At 31.6% G+C, this 22347-nt stretch overlaps 1 protein-coding gene across 3 annotated transcripts in view; it reads right to left on the bottom strand.

The window, feature by feature from the left end:
* Positions 1 to 12758: 12758 nt before the first annotated feature.
* The window catches only part of slco5a1 (solute carrier organic anion transporter family member 5A1), a 29023-nt gene continuing 19434 nt past the window's right edge, over positions 12759 to 22347 (bottom strand). For all 3 annotated transcript variants that reach the window (XM_077509266.1, XM_077509267.1, XM_077509265.1), the window contains exons 6-11: positions 20429 to 20593; positions 18387 to 18585; positions 16212 to 16371; positions 15771 to 16015; positions 15120 to 15184; positions 12759 to 14926 (exon numbers count right to left, since the gene is read on the bottom strand). In XM_077509266.1, coding sequence (XP_077365392.1) covers positions 14493 to 14926; positions 15120 to 15184; positions 15771 to 16015; positions 16212 to 16371; positions 18387 to 18585; positions 20429 to 20593 — 1268 coding nt within the window. In that variant the 3' untranslated portion in view covers positions 12759 to 14492. The remainder of the gene's footprint in view (positions 14927 to 15119; positions 15185 to 15770; positions 16016 to 16211; positions 16372 to 18386; positions 18586 to 20428; positions 20594 to 22347) is intronic.

The following is a 22347-nucleotide window of genomic DNA, read 5'->3' as shown; positions in this document are numbered from 1 at the left end:
GACCATGTATAGTAAGGCGTTTTATTTTTATTTTTTAAAACGACCATGTATAGTAAGGCGTTTTATTGTTTTTTTTTTAAAACGACCATATATAGTAAGGCGTTATTTTTTTTTTTTTTAAACGACCATGTATAGTAAGGCGTTTTATTTGTTTTTTTAAAAACGACCATGTATAGTAAGGCGTTTTATTTTTTTTTAAAAACGACCATGTATAGTAAGGCGTTTTATTTATTTTTTTAAAAACGACCATGTATAGGAAGGCGTTTTTTTTTTTTTTTTAAAACGACCATGTATAGTAAGGCGTTTTATTTATTTTTTTAAAACGACCATGTATAGTAAGGCGTTTTATTTAAAAAAGAAAACGACCATGTATAGTAAGGCGTTTTATTTTTTTTTTAAAAACGACCATGTATAGTAAGGCGTTTTATTTATTTTTTTAAACGACCATGTATAGTAAGGCGTTTTATTTTTTTTTTTAAACGACCATTATAGTAAGGCGTTTTATTTTTTTTTTTAAACGACCATGTATAGTAAGGCGTTTTATTTTTTTTTTTAAACGACCATGTATAGTAAGGCGTTTTATTTAAAAAAAAAAACGACCATGTATAGTAAGGCGTTTTATTTTATTTTTTTAAAACGACTATGTATAGTAAGGCGTTTTATTTTTTTTTAAAAACGACCATGTATAGTAAGGCGTTTTATTTAAAAAAAAAACGACCATGTATAGTAAGGCGTTTTATTTTTTTTTTAAAAACGACCATGTATAGTAAGGCGTTTTATTTAAAAAAAAAAACGACCATGTATAGTAAGGCGTTTTATTTTTATTTTTTAAAACGACCATGTATAGTAAGGCGTTTTTTTTTTTTTTTTAAACGACCATGTATAGTAAGGCGTTTTATTTTTTTTTTTAAAACGACCATGTATAGTAAGGCGTTTTATTTTTTTTTTAAAACGACCATGTATAGTAAGGCGTTTTATTTATTTTTTTAAAAACGACCATGTATAGGAAGGCGTTTTTTTTTTTTTTAAACGACCATGTATAGTAAGGCGTTTTATTTATTTTTTTAAACGACCATGTATAGTAAGGCGTTTTATTTTTTTTTAAAAACGACCATGTATAGTAAGGCGTTTTATTTTTTTTTAAAAACGACCATGTATAGTAAGGCGTTTATTTTTTTTTTAAAAAGGACCAAGTATAGTAAGGCGTTTTATTTTTTTTTTAAAACGACCATGTATAGTAAGGCGTTTATTTTTTTTTTAAAACGACCATGTATAGTAAGGCGTTTGATTTTTTTTTTTAAAAACGACCATGTATAGTAAGGCGTTTTATTTTTTTTTAAAAACGACCATGTATAGTAAGGCGTTTTATTTTTTTTTAAAAACGACCATGTATAGTAAGGCGTTTATTTTTTTTTAAAAAGGACCAAGTATAGTAAGGCGTTTTATTTTTTTTTTAAAACGACCATGTATAGTAAGGCGTTTATTTTTTTTTAAAAACGACCATGTATAGTAAGGCGTTTGATTTTTTTTTTTTTAAACGACCATGTATAGTAAGGAGTTTATTTTTTTTTAAAAACGACCATGTATAGTAAGGCGTTTTATTTTTTTTTAAAAACGACCATGTATAGTCAGGCGTTTTATTTTTTTTTAAAAACGACCATGTATAGTAAGGCGTTTTATTTATTTATTTTAAACGACCATGTATAGTAAGGCGTTTTATTTTTTTTTTTAAAACGACCATGTATAGTAAGGCGTTTTATTTATTTTTTTTTAAAACGACCATGTATAGTAAGGCGTTTTATTTTATTTTTTTTTTAAAACGACCATAGGCGTTTTATTTTTTTTTAAAACGACCATGTATAGTAAGGCGTTTTATTTTTTTTTTTAAACGACCAATAGTAAGGCATTTTATTTTAAAAAAACAAAAAAACGACCATGTATAGTAAGGCGTTTTATTTAAAAAAAAAAAACGATCATGTATAGTAAGGCGTTTTATTTTTTTTTAAAAACGACCATGTATAGTAAGGCGTTTTATTTTATTTTTTAAACGACCATGTATAGTAAGGCGTTTTATTTATTTTTTTAAACGACCATGTATAGTAAGGCATTTTTTTTTTTTTTTTAAACGACCATGTATAGTAAGGCGTTTTATTTTTTTTTTAAAAAGACCATGTATAGTAAGGCATTTTATTTTTTTTTAAAAACGACCATGTATAGTAAGGTGTTTTATTTAAAAAAGAAAACGACCATGTATAGTAAGGCGTTTTATTTTTTTTTAAAAACGACCATGTATAGTAAGGCGTTTTTTTTTTTTTTTTAACGACCATGTATAGTAAGGCGTTTTATTTTTTTTTAAAAACGACCATGTATAGTAAGGCGTTTTATTTATTTTTTTAAAAACAACCATGTATAGGAAGGCGTTTTATTTTTTTTTTAAAACGACCATGTATAGTAAGGCGTTTTTTGTTTTTTTTTAAAACGACCATGTATAGTAAGGCGTTTTATTTTTTTTTAAAAACGACCATGTATAGTAAGGCGTTTATTTTTTTTTAAAAAGGACCAAGTATAGTAAGGCGTTTTATTTTTTTTTTAAAACGACCATGTATAGTAAGGCGTTTATTTTTTTTTAAAAACGACCATGTATAGTAAGGCGTTTGATTTTTTTTTTTTAAAACGACCATGTATAGTAAGGCGTTTATTTTTTTAAAAAAACGACCATGTATAGTAAGGCGTTTTATTTTTTTTTAAAAACGACCATGTATAGTAAGGAGTTTTATTTTTTTTTAAAAACGACCATGTATAGTAAGGCGTTTTATTTTTTTTTAAAAACGACCATGTATAGTAAGGAGTTTTATTTTTTTTTAAAAACGACCATGTATAGTCAGGCGTTTTATTTTTTTTTAAAAACGACCATGTATAGTAAGGCGTTTTATTTATTTATTTTAAACGACCATGTATAGTAAGGCGTTTTATTTTTTTTTTTTAAAACGACCATGTATAGTAAGGCGTTTTATTTTTTTTTTTTTAAAACGACCATGTATAGTAAGGCGTTTTATTTTATTTTTTTTTAAAAACGACCATAGGCGTTTTATTTTTTTTTAAAACGACCATGTATAGTAAGGCGTTTTATTTTTTTTTTTAAACGACCAATAGTAAGGCATTTTATTTTAAAAAAACAAAAAAACGACCATGTATAGTAAGGCGTTTTATTTAAAAAAAAAAAACGATCATGTATAGTAAGGCGTTTTATTTTTTTTTAAAAACGACCATGTATAGTAAGGCGTTTTATTTTATTTTTTAAACGACCATGTATAGTAAGGCGTTTTATTTATTTTTTTAAACGACCATGTATAGTAAGGCATTTTTTTTTTTTTTAAACGACCATGTATAGTAAGGCGTTTTATTTTTTTTTTAAAAAGACCATGTATAGTAAGGCATTTTATTTTTTTTTAAAAACGACCATGTATAGTAAGGTGTTTTATTTAAAAAAGAAAACGACCATGTATAGTAAGGCGTTTTATTTTTTTTTAAAAACGACCATGTATAGTAAGGCGTTTTATTTTTTAAAAAAAACGACCATGTATAGTAAGGCGTTTTATTTATTTTTTTTAAAACGACCATGTATAGTAAGGCGTTTATTTTTTGAAAAAAACGACCATGTATAGTAAGGCGTTTTATTTTTTTTTTTAAAAACGACCATGTATAGTAAGGCGTTTATTTTTTGAAAAAAACGACCATGTATAGTAAGGCGTTTTATTTTTTTTTAAAAACGACCATGTATAGTAAGGAGTTTTATTTTTTTTTAAAAACGACCATGTATAGTAAGGCGTTCTATTTTTTTTTAAAAACGACCATGTATAGTAAGGAGTTTTATTTTTTTTTAAAAACGACCATGTATAGTAAGGCGTTTTATTTTTTTTTAAAAACGACCATGTATAGTAAGGCGTTTTATTTATTTTTTTTAAACGACCATGTATAGTAAGGCGTTTTATTTTTTTTTTTAAAACGACCATGTATAGTAAGGCGTTTTATTTATTTTTTTTTAAAACGACCATGTATAGTAAGGCGTTTTATTTTATTTTTTTTTAAAAACGACCATAGGCGTTTTATTTTTTTTTAAAACGACCATGTATAGTAAGGCGTTTTTTTTTTTTTTTTTAAACGACCAATAGTAAGGCATTTTATTTTAAAAAAACAAAAAAACGACCATGTATAGTAAGGCGTTTTATTTAAAAAAAAAAAACGATCATGTATAGTAAGGCGTTTTATTTTTTTTTAAAAACGACCATGTATAGTAAGGCGTTTTATTTTATTTTTTAAACGACCATGTATAGTAAGGCGTTTTATTTATTTTTTTAAACGACCATGTATAGTAAGGCGTTTTTTTTTTTTTTTTAAACGACCATGTATAGTAAGGCGTTTTATTTTTTTTTTAAAAAGACCATGTATAGTAAGGCATTTTATTTTTTTTTAAAAACGACCATGTATAGTAAGGCGTTTTATTTAAAAAAGAAAACGACCATGTATAGTAAGGCGTTTTATTTTTTTTAAAAAACGACCATGTATAGTAAGGCGTTTTTTTTTTTTTTTTTAACGACCATGTATAGTAAGGCGTTTTATTTTTTTTTAAAAACGACCATGTATAGTAAGGCGTTTTATTTTTTTTTTAAAACGACCATGTATAGTAAGGCGTTTTATTTTTTTTTTAAAACGACCATGTATAGTAAGGCGTTTTATTTTTTTTTTTTAAAACGACCATGTATAGTAAGGCGTTTTATATTTTTTTTTAAACGACCATGTATAGTAAGGCGTTTTATTTTTTTTTTAAAAACGACCATGTATAGTAAGGCGTTTTATTTATTTTTTTTAAACGACCATGTATAGTAAGGCGTTTTATTTTTTTTTTAAAAAGACCATGTATAGTAAGGCATTTTATTTTTTTTTTAAAACGACCATGTATAGTAAGGCGTTTTATTTTTTTTTTAAAACGACCATGTATAGTAAGGCGTTTTTTTTTTTTTTTTTTAAAAGACCATGTATAGTAAGGCGTTTTATTTTTTTTAAAAAAACGACCATGTATAGTAAGGCGTTTTATTTTTTTTTTTAAAAACGACCATGTATAGTAAGGCGTTTATTTTTTGAAAAAAACGACCATGTATAGTAAGGCGTTTTATTTTTTTTTAAAAACGACCATGTATAGTAAGGCGTTTTATTTATTTTTTTTAAACGACCATGTATAGTAAGGCGTTTTATTTTTTTTTTAAAACGACCATGTATAGTAAGGCGTTTTATTTTATTTTTTTAAAACGACCATGTATAGTAAGGCGTTTTATTTATTTTTTTTAAAACGACCATGTATAGTAAGGCGTTTTATTTATTTTTTTAAACGACCATGTATAGTAAGGCGTTTTTTTTTTTTTTTTAAACGACCATGTATAGTAAGGCGTTTTATTTTTTTTTTTAAAAACGACCATGTATAGTAAGGCGTTTTATTTTTATTTTTTTTAAACGACCATGTATAGTAAGGCGTTTTATTTTATTTTTTTTAAAAATGACCATGTATAGTAAGGCGTTTTATTTTTTAAAAAAACGACCATGTATAGTAAGGCGTTTTATTTTTTTTTAAAAACGACCAATAGTAAGGCATTTTATTTAAAAAAAACAAAAAAACGACCATGTATAGTAAGGAGTTTTATTTTAAAAAAAAAAACGATCATGTATAGTAAGGCGTTTTATTTTTTTTTAAAACGACCATGTATAGTAAGGCGTTTTTTTTTGTTTTTTTTTAAACGACCATGTATAGTAAGGCGTTTTATTTTTTTTTAAAAACGACCATGTATAGTAAGGCGTTTTATTTAAAAAAAAAAAAACGACCATGTATAGTAAGGCGTTTTATTTTTTTTTAAAAACGACCATGTATAGTAAGGCGTTTTATTTAAAAAAAAAAACGACCATGTATAGTAAGGCGTTTTATTTTTATTTTTTAAAACGACCATGTATAGTAAGGCGTTTTATTGTTTTTTTTTTAAAACGACCATATATAGTAAGGCGTTATTTTTTTTTTTTTTAAACGACCATGTATAGTAAGGCGTTTTATTTGTTTTTTTAAAAACGACCATGTATAGTAAGGCGTTTTATTTTTTTTTAAAAACGACCATGTATAGTAAGGCGTTTTATTTATTTTTTTAAAAACGACCATGTATAGGAAGGCGTTTTTTTTTTTTTTTTTAAACGACCATGTATAGTAAGGCGTTTTATTTATTTTTTTAAAACGACCATGTATAGTAAGGCGTTTTATTTAAAAAAGAAAACGACCATGTATAGTAAGGCGTTTTATTTTTTTTTTAAAAACGACCATGTATAGTAAGGCGTTTTATTTATTTTTTTAAACGACCATGTATAGTAAGGCGTTTTATTTTTTTTTTTAAACGACCATTATAGTAAGGCGTTTTATTTTTTTTTTTAAACGACCATGTATAGTAAGGCGTTTTATTTTTTTTTTTAAACGACCATGTATAGTAAGGCGTTTTATTTAAAAAAAAAAACGACCATGTATAGTAAGGCGTTTTATTTTATTTTTTTAAAACGACTATGTATAGTAAGGCGTTTTATTTTTTTTTAAAAACGACCATGTATAGTAAGGCGTTTTATTTAAAAAAAAAACGACCATGTATAGTAAGGCGTTTTATTTTTTTTTTAAAAACGACCATGTATAGTAAGGCGTTTTATTTAAAAAAAAAAACGACCATGTATAGTAAGGCGTTTTATTTTTATTTTTTAAAACGACCATGTATAGTAAGGCGTTTTTTTTTTTTTTTTAAACGACCATGTATAGTAAGGCGTTTTATTTTTTTTTTTAAAACGACCATGTATAGTAAGGCGTTTTATTTTTTTTTTAAAACGACCATGTATAGTAAGGCGTTTTATTTATTTTTTTAAAAACGACCATGTATAGGAAGGCGTTTTTTTTTTTTTTAAACGACCATGTATAGTAAGGCGTTTTATTTATTTTTTTAAACGACCATGTATAGTAAGGCGTTTTATTTTTTTTTAAAAACGACCATGTATAGTAAGGCGTTTTATTTTTTTTTAAAAACGACCATGTATAGTAAGGCGTTTATTTTTTTTTTAAAAAGGACCAAGTATAGTAAGGCGTTTTATTTTTTTTTTAAAACGACCATGTATAGTAAGGCGTTTATTTTTTTTTTAAAACGACCATGTATAGTAAGGCGTTTGATTTTTTTTTTTAAAAACGACCATGTATAGTAAGGCGTTTTATTTTTTTTTAAAAACGACCATGTATAGTAAGGCGTTTTATTTTTTTTTAAAAACGACCATGTATAGTAAGGCGTTTATTTTTTTTTAAAAAGGACCAAGTATAGTAAGGCGTTTTATTTTTTTTTTAAAACGACCATGTATAGTAAGGCGTTTATTTTTTTTTAAAAACGACCATGTATAGTAAGGCGTTTGATTTTTTTTTTTTTAAACGACCATGTATAGTAAGGAGTTTATTTTTTTTTAAAAACGACCATGTATAGTAAGGCGTTTTATTTTTTTTTAAAAACGACCATGTATAGTCAGGCGTTTTATTTTTTTTTAAAAACGACCATGTATAGTAAGGCGTTTTATTTATTTATTTTAAACGACCATGTATAGTAAGGCGTTTTATTTTTTTTTTTAAAACGACCATGTATAGTAAGGCGTTTTATTTATTTTTTTTTAAAACGACCATGTATAGTAAGGCGTTTTATTTTATTTTTTTTTTAAAACGACCATAGGCGTTTTATTTTTTTTTAAAACGACCATGTATAGTAAGGCGTTTTATTTTTTTTTTTAAACGACCAATAGTAAGGCATTTTATTTTAAAAAAACAAAAAAACGACCATGTATAGTAAGGCGTTTTATTTAAAAAAAAAAAACGATCATGTATAGTAAGGCGTTTTATTTTTTTTTAAAAACGACCATGTATAGTAAGGCGTTTTATTTTATTTTTTAAACGACCATGTATAGTAAGGCGTTTTATTTATTTTTTTAAACGACCATGTATAGTAAGGCATTTTTTTTTTTTTTTTAAACGACCATGTATAGTAAGGCGTTTTATTTTTTTTTTAAAAAGACCATGTATAGTAAGGCATTTTATTTTTTTTTAAAAACGACCATGTATAGTAAGGTGTTTTATTTAAAAAAGAAAACGACCATGTATAGTAAGGCGTTTTATTTTTTTTTAAAAACGACCATGTATAGTAAGGCGTTTTTTTTTTTTTTTTAACGACCATGTATAGTAAGGCGTTTTATTTTTTTTTTAAAAACGACCATGTATAGTAAGGCGTTTTATTTATTTTTTTAAAAACAACCATGTATAGGAAGGCGTTTTATTTTTTTTTTAAAACGACCATGTATAGTAAGGCGTTTTTTGTTTTTTTTTAAAACGACCATGTATAGTAAGGCGTTTTATTTTTTTTTAAAAACGACCATGTATAGTAAGGCGTTTATTTTTTTTTAAAAAGGACCAAGTATAGTAAGGCGTTTTATTTTTTTTTTAAAACGACCATGTATAGTAAGGCGTTTATTTTTTTTTAAAAACGACCATGTATAGTAAGGCGTTTGATTTTTTTTTTTTAAAACGACCATGTATAGTAAGGCGTTTATTTTTTTAAAAAAACGACCATGTATAGTAAGGCGTTTTATTTTTTTTTTAAAACGACCATGTATAGTAAGGAGTTTTATTTTTTTTTAAAAACGACCATGTATAGTAAGGCGTTTTATTTTTTTTTAAAAACGACCATGTATAGTAAGGAGTTTTATTTTTTTTTAAAAACGACCATGTATAGTCAGGCGTTTTATTTTTTTTTAAAAACGACCATGTATAGTAAGGCGTTTTATTTATTTATTTTAAACGACCATGTATAGTAAGGCGTTTTATTTTTTTTTTTTAAAACGACCATGTATAGTAAGGCGTTTTATTTTTTTTTTTTTAAAACGACCATGTATAGTAAGGCGTTTTATTTTATTTTTTTTTAAAAACGACCATAGGCGTTTTATTTTTTTTTAAAACGACCATGTATAGTAAGGCGTTTTATTTTTTTTTTTAAACGACCAATAGTAAGGCATTTTATTTTAAAAAAACAAAAAAACGACCATGTATAGTAAGGCGTTTTATTTAAAAAAAAAAAACGATCATGTATAGTAAGGCGTTTTATTTTTTTTTAAAAACGACCATGTATAGTAAGGCGTTTTATTTTATTTTTTAAACGACCATGTATAGTAAGGCGTTTTATTTATTTTTTTAAACGACCATGTATAGTAAGGCATTTTTTTTTTTTTTTTAAACGACCATGTATAGTAAGGCGTTTTATTTTTTTTTTAAAAAGACCATGTATAGTAAGGCATTTTATTTTTTTTTAAAAACGACCATGTATAGTAAGGTGTTTTATTTAAAAAAGAAAACGACCATGTATAGTAAGGCGTTTTATTTTTTTTTAAAAACGACCATGTATAGTAAGGCGTTTTATTTTTTAAAAAAAACGACCATGTATAGTAAGGCGTTTTATTTATTTTTTTTAAAACGACCATGTATAGTAAGGCGTTTATTTTTTGAAAAAAACGACCATGTATAGTAAGGCGTTTTATTTTTTTTTTTAAAAACGACCATGTATAGTAAGGCGTTTATTTTTTGAAAAAAACGACCATGTATAGTAAGGCGTTTTATTTTTTTTTAAAAACGACCATGTATTGTAAGGCGTTTTATTTATTTTTTTTAAACGACCATGTATAGTAAGGCGTTTTATTTTTTTTTAAAAACGACCATGTATAGTAAGGCGTTTTATTTATTTTTTTTAAAACGACCATGTATAGTAAGGCGTTTTATTTATTTTTTTTAAAACGACCATGTATAGTAAGGCGTTTTATTTATTTTTTTAAACGACCATGTATAGTAAGGCGTTTTTTTTTTTTTTTTTAACGACCATGTATAGTAAGGCGTTTTATTTTTTTTTTAAAAACGACCATGTATAGTAAGGCGTTTTATTTTTATTTTTTAAAGCGACCATGTATAGTAAGGCGTTTTATTTATTTTTTTAAAAACGACCATGTATAGTAAGGCGTTTTATTTTTTATTTTTTAAACGACCATGTATAGTAAGGCGTTTTATTTTTTTTTTAAAAACGACCATGTATAGTAAGGCGTTTTATTTTTTTTTAAAAACGACCATGTATAGTAAGGCGTTTTATTGTTTTTTTTTTAAAACGACCATATATAGTAAGGCGTTTTTTTGTTTTTTTTAAAACGACCATGTATAGTAAGGCGTTTTATTTGTTTTTTTAAAACGACCATGTATAGTAAGGCGTTTCATTTTTTTTTAAAAACGACCATGTATAGTAAGGCGTTTTATTTTAAAAAAAAAAACGACCATGTATAGTAAGGCGTTTTATTTTTTTTTAAAAACGACCATGTATAGTAAGGCGTTTTATTTAAAAAAAAAAACGACCATGTATAGTAAGGCGTTTTATTTTTATTTTTTAAAACGACCATGTATAGTAAGGCGTTTTATTTTTTTTTAAAAACGACCATGTATAGTAAGGCGTTTTATTTTTTTTTAAAAACGACCATGTATAGTAAGGCGTTTTATTTTTTTTTTTAAAAACGACCATGTATAGTAAGGCGTTTTATTTAAAAAAAAAAAACGACCATGTATAGTAAGGCGTTTTATTGTTTTTTTTTTTAAACGACCATATATAGTAAGGCGTTTTTTTGTTTTTTTTTAAACGACCATGTATAGTAAGGCGTTTTATTTGTTTTTTTAAAAACGACCATGTATAGTAAGGCGTTTTATTTTTTTTTTAAAAACGACCATGTATAGTAAGGCGTTTTATTTTTTTTTTAAAACGACCATGTATAGTAAGGCGTTTTATTTTTTTTTTTAAAAACGACCATGTATAGTAAGGCGTTTTATTTAAAAAAAAAAAAACGACCATGTATAGTAAGGCGTTTTATTTTTTTTTAAAAACAACCATGTATAGTAAGGCGTTTTATTTAAAAAAAAAAACGACCATGTATAGTAAGGCGTTTTATTTTTATTTTTTAAAACGACCATGTATAGTAAGGCGTTTTATTATTTTTTTAAAACGACCATGTATAGTAAGGCGTTTTATTTTTTTTTTTAAAAACGACCATGTATAGTAAGGCGTTTTATTTATTTTTTTAAAAACGACCATGTATAGTAAGGCGTTTTATTTTTTATTTTTTAAACGACCATGTATAGTAAGGCGTTTTATTTATTTTTTTAAAAACGACCATGTATAGTAAGGCGTTTTATTTAAAAAAAAAAACGACCATGTATAGTAAGGCGTTTTATTTAAAAAAAAAAAAAACACCATGTATAGTAAGGCGTTTTACTTAAAAAAAAAAACGACCATGTATAGTAAGGCGTTTTATTTTTATTTTTTAAAACGACCATGTATAGTAAGGCGTTTTATTTTTTTTTAAAAACGACCATGTATAGTAAGGCGTTTTTTTTTTTTTTTTTTAAACGACCATGTATAGTAAGGCGTTTTATTTGTTTTTTTAAAAACGACCATGTATAGTAAGGCGTTTTATTTTTTTTTTAAAAACGACCATGTATAGTAAGGCGTTTTATTTATTTTTTTAAAAAACGACCATGTATAGTAAGGCGTTTTGTTTTTTTAAAAACGACCATGTATAGTAAGGCGTTTTATTTTTTTTTTAAAAACGACCATGTATAGTAAGGCGTTTTATTTATTTTTTTAAAAAACGACCATGTATAGTAAGGCGTTTTATTTTTTTTTAAAAACGACCATGTATAGTAAGGCGTTTTATTTTTTTTTTTTAAAACGACCATGTATAGTAAGGCGTTTTATATTTTTTTTAGAAAACGACCATGTATGGTAAGGCTTTTTATTTTTTATTTTTTTTAAAAACAGCCATGTCTAGTAAGGCGTTTTATTAAAAAAAAAAACACACACACACACACAAAGCGACCATGTATAGAAAGGATTTTTTTTGTTTTTGTTTTTAAAAATGACCATGTATATAAGGCGTTTTTTATTTTTATTTTTAAGGACCATGTATAGTAAGGCGTTTTTTTTTGTTTTGTTTTTTTAAACGACCATGTATCGTAAGGCCTTTTTTTCAATGTCCATGTTGCCTTAATTTCCTTTTCGACAACTAATTAAGTCCAACAAGAGCCACATTTATTTTTAAGGACGATATGCCAACAAGCTCCCACAGACATAAACGATTTGTTTGACTTTTTCCACATTAATTCAGTTTTCTCCGTCGGCCATTGTCTCTCCTGGACGTTTGCTGCTTTTAGACGTGTGTGTCTGCGATATGCAATCAAGGTTGGGGAAATGCAGGCTCAGGTACTTACCAGTTGAGTAGAAGCACCTGAGGTTGAAGCTAATCTGGGTCAGGTTTCTTTCTGGACCAGGATTCCACAAGCCTGTATGCAATTATGTTGATTGTGTTTGTATGTGTATGTTTGCACAAGCTCATCAAATCCAAACATTATCAAAATAAACTGGCAAATAAATCAAACGAATACTATTATGTAAAGTTTCCTCAAACTTTTCTCCACGAAGGCTGCGTGCACACGAAAGGATTCTGCCGGTTTGAACACAGCTGGCCACTAGGTGGCATAATTCTCATTTCAAACCTGTTTGAAGGTAAATTATTCAACAAACTATTGGCTCCAACACTCAAGTTAAATTAAAATAAAACAAGTCACTTGAATCAAGAAATTAATGGGGATTGTTTATTGAAGATGCAGATGTGAAATTTTAAAATGAAACTACATTGCTTGGACCCGTACTTAGTCATCTGTACTCGTGATGCTGCCCCCTGGTGGCCAAGGCGGGCCAGGGGTGTCCAATAACTGTGCGACAGAATGTATATTGTCGACTTTTTTTTTTTTTTTTTAATAGCAATTTTTTATTCAAGCGTTCTGAAAATCAAACGTCCACAAACAAAAATGAACATGTCACTTTTCTGCTCCTTAGGAACACCGCCAACGCGATTCAAGAGCTTTTCGGAATACTGAAATTCTTCCCTTCAGGGAATTATTACAATAATATTCAAAATCATCGTGGTCAACTCTCCAAGCTCTTGTTGCTGTTCATGTAACAAAAACGAATAAAAAAAAAAAAGAAAAAAAAAGGTGGTTATCACTGAGGAGAGAGAGAAGTGCATTGTGTGTAGTCCTGTCTGCCGAACTTGACAATAATACTGTTCAGGCACTGCAAAAAGACAATTCCATTATGTAGTTTTGTCTCTGAATGTTAGTTCATAAATACGCTTCATCTACACGCTACACTATTTGCACTTAATGAGAATCATCAATATTTACAGGTTGATCACGCGCTCGTTTGAGGTATGACACCAGGGTGAAATCTCACGGGGACTTTCACATACTTTTTATGATTCGTTCTCTAGTCTAGTGTCAATTCCCAACCAATGTGCTGGGAAAAAAAAAAAGATCCAATTCCACTCCATTGGTACAAAAAACGATCTATGCACATGTCACGGAGTGACGTCAGCAGGAATCACAGAAAGGCATAAAAGTGGAGGTCATTGAAAAATGTTCATGGATCAAAACACCTGTTGGGAATTTTGCCCTTCAGCTTTTTTTCGAAGCAAGAACTGGCAATTCAGGTGATAGCGAGCTAGCCACTCGGTGGCTAATTAGCTTGAGAAGCTAACTATTCGAACTCAGAATCTCAGAAGGAGCGAGTCGATCCAGTTAAGGGCTGTGCAGTGGTGCCTTGAGATACAAGTTGAAGTTCAAAACTCAAAAGGTTTGCGTCTTAAAATTGTTTTCCTTTTTAATATGTACAACAATTTAAATTGAGTGTAAAAAATTAAATTATGTTAACAAGCCAGTTGTGCTGTGCCTTCTGGTGTTGCTCACTTTGTCCACTGGGGGGCAGAATACTATTATACTCTTTTATCGGTTAGCATGTCAATGGAGTTGTTCGTTGACGTTGACATGAAGCTAATCGAACTTTTCTAAGGCAAAGTTATGATTTAAATATACAAAGTTTCATTCTCTGCGTTTGGTTAGACAGTAAACATCAAGTAGCGGTTGCGTCAAACTGCTTGAAGCCTTTTTATTGGTGAATTGGTTCCGATTTGATGAAAGAAAAAAATTTGGGTCAGGCATATCTCAAGGTACCACTGTATTGTGATATTGTTTCGAAAATAGTTCAAGTCTCCTACTGCATTATGTACATAATACAATCATCACCATAATAATAATAATAATAATAATAATAATAATAAAGTTGTGGATTATTTCTGGATCACATCTTTGGGACAGACAGTAGTTTTCTTGGAGGTGGAAACAAAGTCAGGATCTTGCATAGAAGACAAGTTTGTGCTTTGAGTGTGACGTATTAGCACCATGATGGCGGCGTGTCAGTCAGCCCTTGAAGAGGAAGGTGAGTGGCGTTTCTTTTTTTAAAAAATCTTTTTAAGGGTCAGACGAGCGCGGAGCCTCCGGGCGTTATTGCTTTCAGGCTGCCGTGGCAGAGCAGCAGCGTGGCGGCGGCGGCGGGCGCCTCGGGCCGCGCCGGCGGGATGAAGACGGGGCAGGAGCGCGTGCGCGCGTGGCTCTTGCGGCCCCCGCCGGGGCGGCCCACCAGCTCGCTGACGGTGCCCAGGAGCAAGGGCGGCGGCGGGGGCGGGCGGGGGCTGGCCCGCCAGCGCTCCTCCTTGTGCTTGATGGAGTACCACGTGAGGAAGATGAAGACGAAGCCCACGAACTTGAGGCTGGCGGCCAGGCCGAAGTAGACGAAGCGGAAGGCGGTCACGTCGTACTCCCAGCACGAGCCGTGCACGCCGCAGTCCTGCTGCCACAGCATGCACGTGGTGTCGATCACCGCGCCAAAGTAGATCGGCGTCGGGATGTACGCTGGAAAAAAATAAAAAATAAAAAATAAAAATATGAGCCAACACTGACAGATTTGAGACGTTCCCAAAAGGCTAAAAGTCAGAATAGATGGTGCCGCAATACATCTTGCTCACCGCTGGGTGGCAGCATTAAACCATTTAAGATCGTTGATGAAACGGATCAGTCATCTGACAAAAACTTGAGATCTACTCACCAAGAGTTCTAAGAAGGACAAACTGCATACCCAGAGCAAAAGGCCTCTCTTCTTCATCCACTGACCTACACAAACAAGCATGTAATAACACAACAAGACACATAGACAAAAAAAAAAAAAAAAAACCTAAAGTAATTTCATAATTCACAACTTCTGTTTCTCAATTACTACAATAAAATATTTGGGAACGTTATTTCTCCATTTTCGACATGACACCTTTTAAATGGCAGAATTAGAACATTTTTGTTTAATACTAGACTAAGTGCAATTTCTGGAGAAATTGCGTGGGAATGCTGAAAGCTGAATGCTAGTAGCTGAATGCTTATGAAGGAAATTGAAGGATAAATTATGAATGTGATAATTACATAGTAATTAACTATTAATTACTAGTAATAGTAGTAGTATTAGTAATAATTATGAAGTAGTAACTTGTAGTTAAATGATAAATGAAAACCCATCCATCCATTCTTAGTCAGTAGTCAGCAGTAGTCAACTACCATAAATTACTAGTAAAGTTCTTTCATTCATCTATTTATAAACAATGCTCTTCTTTAACATCCGAAATAATTTCTTTGTAAAATAAAACACCTCAACATACAAATTTTTCAGGATACGAGCCATCACTCAACCGTTACTTTCCTTTCCCCTCACCTGAGCGTGACGATGATGGCGGAGGGCTGTGCGCAGGCGGTGATGAGGGTGACGATGAAGAGGAAGACGAGGAAGGGGATGAGCGTGTTGCACGTGCGGTCGCACTTTCCCGAGGTGGCGAAGCCGTTTTCGTTCAGGTACGTCTTGACGATGACCAGCTGCAGCTGGTTGACGGGGCCGCCGCCCGACTGCGGCGTGATCACCTGACGGCTCTGCACGCAGCCGCATTCCGTGTAGTTCCTCATCTGTCCAATGAGAAGGATAGGCCAGATTGGTTCAGAGCCGTTAAAATATATTTGAAAGAAGACTCAAAATGTCCCAAAGTGGAGTCCCCCAAGGTTCTGTCCTTGGTCCCCACATGTTCATTCACTGTTTGTTTTTTGGCCGTCCACAATAGTTTGTCCCGTCCAGTGTTTTTTGTTTGCATGTGTGGCCGCTCACCCCGCTGCTGTCGTTGCCGACGGCGCTGCATCCGGCCAGGCAGGGGTTGAAGTAGGTGATGCCGTCCGAGCCGCACACGGGCGCGTATTCGTGGATGCGACAGCCGCAGTTGACGTTGCAACTTCCCGTCAGGTTCCTGTGCGTCAGCGTCAGCGTCGGACTGAAACGACACACGCTCGTCTTCAGCACAAATGTGGTTTTGTACTTTTTATTTGATATTTTTAAAAGCCTGTTTTGTATTTTGCACATTTTGTTGTGTATATTTTTTTTCTAATATTTTCCAATTGTCATGTAATGTTTTCAATAATGTGTCTTTTTGGTAAAATAATCATAATAATAATTTGATAGTCACTTAAAAAAAAAAGAAAAAAAAAAGTTATATTTTTGTATTTTCTTCAAATATTTTTTTCCCATTTTTGTGTAACATTGATTGTATACTTTTGGCCCAATATATTTGCAATTAATATTGTATTAGTTGTAATATTTGTTATTTTTTTAAATGATATTATTTAATTAATTTATTTTTGCTCATTTCTTTATGTTTTAACTTTAAATCTTGTTCTAATTTCAATGAAATATTGGTATATTTTTTTCAATTTATTTTCATCTGATATTTTAGAGGTAGTTTCTAATATTTCTGCGTTTCCCCTCTCTATTGTAGTGAATGGTGCAAGTGTCCCTGATGTTTTGACTTGCCACTCCCTTTCGCAAAATTCTTAACATATCTAGCAATATTGTGACAAACTGATATACAAGTTCATAGTGTTTCATCTCTCCAGAATATTCCCGTGTATTACTGTTGAACGTGTGGCTCTATTGGCTTTAACTTTATTGGTGTGGTCTGCAAAAGTTTATATGTTTTTTTTTTTTTTTGTTTTTTAATTCTCAGCACTAGCGACTAGACAGGCATGCAGGAAAGCAGACGAGGATGCCGGGGTTAAAAAAAAAATAAAAAAATTCCTCACAAAAGTGCGAGCAGACACGCTGACCATCCTGAAAAAGCTTGGCGAGCAGCAGCACGTTTATTAGCAAAACAATTGCTATTTTGGTGTAGTTAAAGTTCATCCTAAAATGTAAAAAAATAATAATTCTGTAATATAACTCCAAATAAATAGGATACATTTTACAATATACATACTCTGTATTTTTATATTTAATATATTTTATGTTTCACATTTAAATTGCAGTAAAAAGGTACCAGAAAAAGAAATGCAAATATTTATCTATTCTTAATACTTTTGTTTACTATATTTTTGTATTGTTGATAATGTTTGTGTATTTTTCCACATATTTGTATGTATTTTTTGTATGCTTATGATATTTATCCAATTTGTAATATGGTATCTATTTTTGAAATATTTTAGTACTTTTATTCTAATGTTTTTGTCTAATATTTTGGTATTTTTTCCTAATGTTATAAGGATGACAATGTGCGTATATTTTTTGTCAGTTCTTTTGTATTATATTTTTTCTAGCATTTAGGTTTTTTGTTTTGTTTTGTTTTTTTACTATATTTGCATTTTTTTTCAGAATGGGTATTGTACTTTTTGTCCCCAAAATATTTTTGTATTTTTCATCTCAGATTGGCATTTTTCCCCTCAAATGTGTGTACTTTTCAAAGTTGTAATTTATTATATTTTTGCTAAACCATTTTGTATTATTTCCCATAAGTTATGTTGTAAGGGGGCAAAAGGTTGAAATAACTGGAATGAATCACTTGGTGATGCTGCTACTTATAGATGTGCAAATTTGCCATGCATATGATGTCATCATAATTCAGAGCTGTGCCAAAGAGCGAGGGCAGAGGTGACAGAGTGATTCACACGTATGAGTGTTGCTGGATATTCATTAACACGCTGACAGTTATGTAAACATCCAAAACTATTCCCGACCTTTTCGTCATTAGAGCCGGGGTGGCCGCAAAAATAACAATCAATAAATACAACAGAAGGGGAATGCAAATCTTTTTAGGTTGCGGGCTTCATCGTGCTCGGAACGTTTGGTCATGCCCCGAACTTGTTTAGTGGATTTAGGTTTTCCCCAAACGAGTCCGCCTTCGAAGGAGTCCTAGAATAGCTCTAAAATGGCTACTTTCAACTAAAACGGCCGACTTGCTGTGTCTTTTTGTGGGTGTACTACTATTATGGTGCCTCGTGGGACAAATTATGCACTGACCCGGTGGTGTAGGGTATGTTGATGCCTCCCAGGTTGATGCTCTCGCAGCCCACGATGAAGAGCGTGGAGAAGCAGAGCAGCGACACACCGCTGCAGATCATGGCCAGCTTGGCCGACTCGCGGGCGCCCAGCTTCAGCTTCTTGATAATGTAGCCGCCCAGCACGATGCCAACGCCCGCGCTGGGCACGATGATCAGACCTGGGAGAAGATCAACGCTTCATTTGAAAGTGAAAAATAAAAAATGGCGCGCTCACGTTTGTTGTTGTGTTTTTTGTAGTTCTCGTTTGTCGTTTTGTTCCGATGTTCTTTTTGCTTCGCGTTTGTTTTGTTCATTGCATCCATTTTGACATGGTTTGGTTGTCCGGAGCAACGGCACCGCCCCTTTGTATCCTAGCAACAGGCAGTTGGCGACTCGCTAATAGTGCTTGTGTCCGTGCGTGCGTCTGGAAATGAGCATATGTTCGCCGGCAGGATACTCGGGCACCACAGCGCAGATTCCTGCTGTTTGGTGGACATGTTGGTGCTGCGATAATCCTGAGAGCTGCGCAGGCATCATCAGCACCACTGAAGGATTAGATTAGCGGGGGGATACATTAAAAAAAGGAAAGAAAGAAATGTCCGCGCACACTTGTCCCACTTGAGGGACAGTGGGAGCACTTTTATTATTGAATCAAAGTCAGCAGGACAATGCAGGGTCTTTTTTGTGTTTTTTTTTTTTCCTTAATGTTTTTTTTTTAATTATTTTTTTACGTATTTTTTTTTATTGTACTTATTGTATTTTTGTATTTTATTGACTTTTTTTAATTTGTATAGTTCATTTTACTAAATTTTAAGCAACACTTGTTTATAAAATGTGCTAAAGAAATAAAGGGGTTTAGATTGGGCCTATTTTTTTTTTAATTAATTAACTAGACTAAGTGCAATTTCTGCAGAAATTGTGTGGGAATACTGAAAGCTGAATGCTAAGCTGAATGCTTATGAAGGAAATTGAAGGATAAATTCTGTGAAAATTACAAAGTAATTAACTATTAATTACTACTAGTAATTGTCGTAGAGGCAGTAGTAGTGTTACTAATAATTCTTAAGTAATTATTACTTATTTGTTGTATTTTTTAATTTTACTAATTGTATTTTATTGACTTTTTTTTAGTTGATTTTACTAGATTTTAAGCGTATGATGGTGTGAGGATCTCAATGTATGGCACTTTGGAAACGCTTGTTTATAAAATGTGCTATAGAAATAAAGGGGATTGGATTGGGCCTACTTTTTTTTTTTTTTAATTAATTAAATTCAAGATTATTTTTATTCTCAGGATCAGCTTGCCTAAAATTTAGACTAAGTGCAATTTCTGCAGAAATTGTGCGGGAATGCTGAATGCTAAGTGAATGCTTATGAAGGAAATTGAGGGCTAAATTGTGAAAACTACAAAGTAATTAACTATTAATTACTACTAGTAATTGTCATAGAAGCAGTAGTAGTGTTACTAATAATTTTTAAGTAGTAACTTGGAGTTGAATGACAAATGAATAAAAAGAAAAAACTGGAACTGCAATCTGGTGAAGGTGGGATTCAAATCCTCGCCTCCTGTTTACTTAACCAAGTGCGCAACTGAGCAGTATCAGAGAGCTGGTAATGATGATCAGTTGTATGTTTGCAAGTGGGCTTGGAACACTTTACAAAAAGTTCAATGTCAGTCCCATTGAAAATGAATGGGGAAAAGTTGATATTTAACGTTAAATTGTGTGAGTACTGAAAGTAATACAGAATCAGCCGATATATGCACCCCGGAAGGTGAGAATGTTTGAAGAAAGTTTGAACAGTATAAATCGGAACTATTATGTGGGAATTGTTTCTCGGAAAAAAAAAAAAAGTGATTAGAATGAAAATCAGAATAACATATGTGGGATGCTTTCAGCATCATTAATGAATTAAATTCCATACTTGCCTTGAGGATATGTATACTAACCTAAAATAAATCAATAAATAAACAAACCCCCGCAGGCCAAAAGAAAAGCACGTCTGTCTGTCTGTCTGTCTTACCGGTGTAAATGCTGGCGTTGGAGGCGGGGATGCCAAACTGGGACTCGATGAACTTGGGGATGAAGGTGATGAAGGCGGTGACGATGGCGCACTCGGCCGTGTAGGACAGACTGACAAACAGGAAGGTCATGTTGCTGAGGATCCTCAGCGCCGCCTTGGGGAGGTCTGTGGAAGCGCAAGACGGAGCGCTTGCTCTCATTAACACTGGAAAGCTGCAATTAATGCAAGGCCAAGCATGCATCGAAATAGAGCAGACAAGCGAAGGATCAACAACGATATACAGTATGTCCATTTGGAAGGCAGTTATTCCCGCTTCAACCCGTCAAGGGCAAGCGCGCCCGAGGCCGCTGTCTCGATGATTTGGCGCCCCCGCGTTGATCCTGTCACTCGCCAATTATGTGGTCAGTGTAAATAAATAAACTGCTGTTGCTCGGTAGATTCGGCTCACTCGTAAAGATCATTTCCGGAGCTCCTTTGACTCTTGTATCAATTTTGCACCTCTAACGGTGCCTTCAGCCGAGTTTGGGTGAGATGTATACACTCACGCGGATGTTCACATCAATCACAGATGAAATACGGGAATATTGCGGAGACGCTTTATGATTTCCCTCTCCGGTGGGGGAACAGGGACAGATGGCGAGCTCCTGTCAATGCCTCCTGCAGCTGTTACCCTCCAGCGAGACACACCACTGGCTTGTAACAGTTGTCACACTTGTTTCTTTTGTGGCGCTTCATTTGCATCATAACAGCTCACTCATCAGTGAAGGGGACTTGTGAACGCTTCCGAATGGCAGGACAAACTGGGGCAAAACTATTAGCTTGACGTAACTTTTAGTACATTTTAAAATTTGCCCTTTATGAATGTAGTTCTCTGATCGTGTGGAGTTGGATTACCGTAAAATGGCCGCTCTCAAACAACATGGCCGAAATCCTGCATCATTTCAGGCCTTCTCTTGACTTTTGTTTCAACTCATGATAGACATGGCTAACAAATTACATGTGGCGATATGAAACTGACCTTGTGTAGCTGATTTTCTGTTATTGTGGTAATGCTGAAAGCATTCCCAAATATGTTATTCGTATTTTTATTCTCCTTACTTTATTGCTGAGAAACAACTCGCATATAATTCTTCTAATTTACACCGTTCAAATTTCAACCAGCTTCAAAAATTCACGCCTTCCGGGGTATATATATCGTCTGATTCCACATTACTTACAGTACTCGCACAATTTAACATTAAAGATAAGTTGCCACCTCCGACTGTACATTGCAAATATATCAAGGGCCATTATGCTAAGGGATATACATTTATCCCAACTAAATATATCAGGAATAGTACATTTGTATTTGTCATTTAATTACAAGTTACTACTTAATAATTACTACTGTTTCTACTATTACTATTACTACTACTACTACTACTACATAGTTAATTACTTTCTAATTTTCACAGAATGTATCTTTCTATTTCCTTCATTAGTATTCAGCTATTAACATTTAGCTTAGCATTCAGCTTTCAGCATTCCCACGCAATTTCTGCAGAAATTTCCCTTAGTCTAGTATTTCGAGTTATTCAAAATTTTCAACCATGCTCTACTTGCATGCAATGACAAAAACACAAATATTTTAGGAATTCGCTTTGCCAATCAGTCTTGTTATCCGACAAAATAAGTGGGCAAAAAGTTGGGGTCCGTTTTTGAAGGGCCTGTAAACCTGTCAATTAGTAGAGTCCAGTTTTCAAAGCAAACACGGTGAAGCAGCATTTGGCTGTTATCCTGCATGCAAATGATTTAAGTTGCCAACAGAAAGTTAAGTCAGCCTCAAATGCTTTTAAATCCAGGTTAAAAACAATGCTTTTTTCATATTCCTTTGATTAAAGTCAAAAGTTAAGCATTTTAAGCATCAAATTCAATTCACA

Source organism: Festucalex cinctus, chromosome 20 (assembly GCF_051991245.1).
Source record: "Festucalex cinctus isolate MCC-2025b chromosome 20, RoL_Fcin_1.0, whole genome shotgun sequence".
NCBI classification, from domain to species: Eukaryota; Metazoa; Chordata; class Actinopteri; order Syngnathiformes; family Syngnathidae; genus Festucalex; species Festucalex cinctus.
The sequence above is the reverse complement of the archived record's forward strand: the minus strand, read 5'-3'. Positions and strand labels throughout refer to the sequence as shown.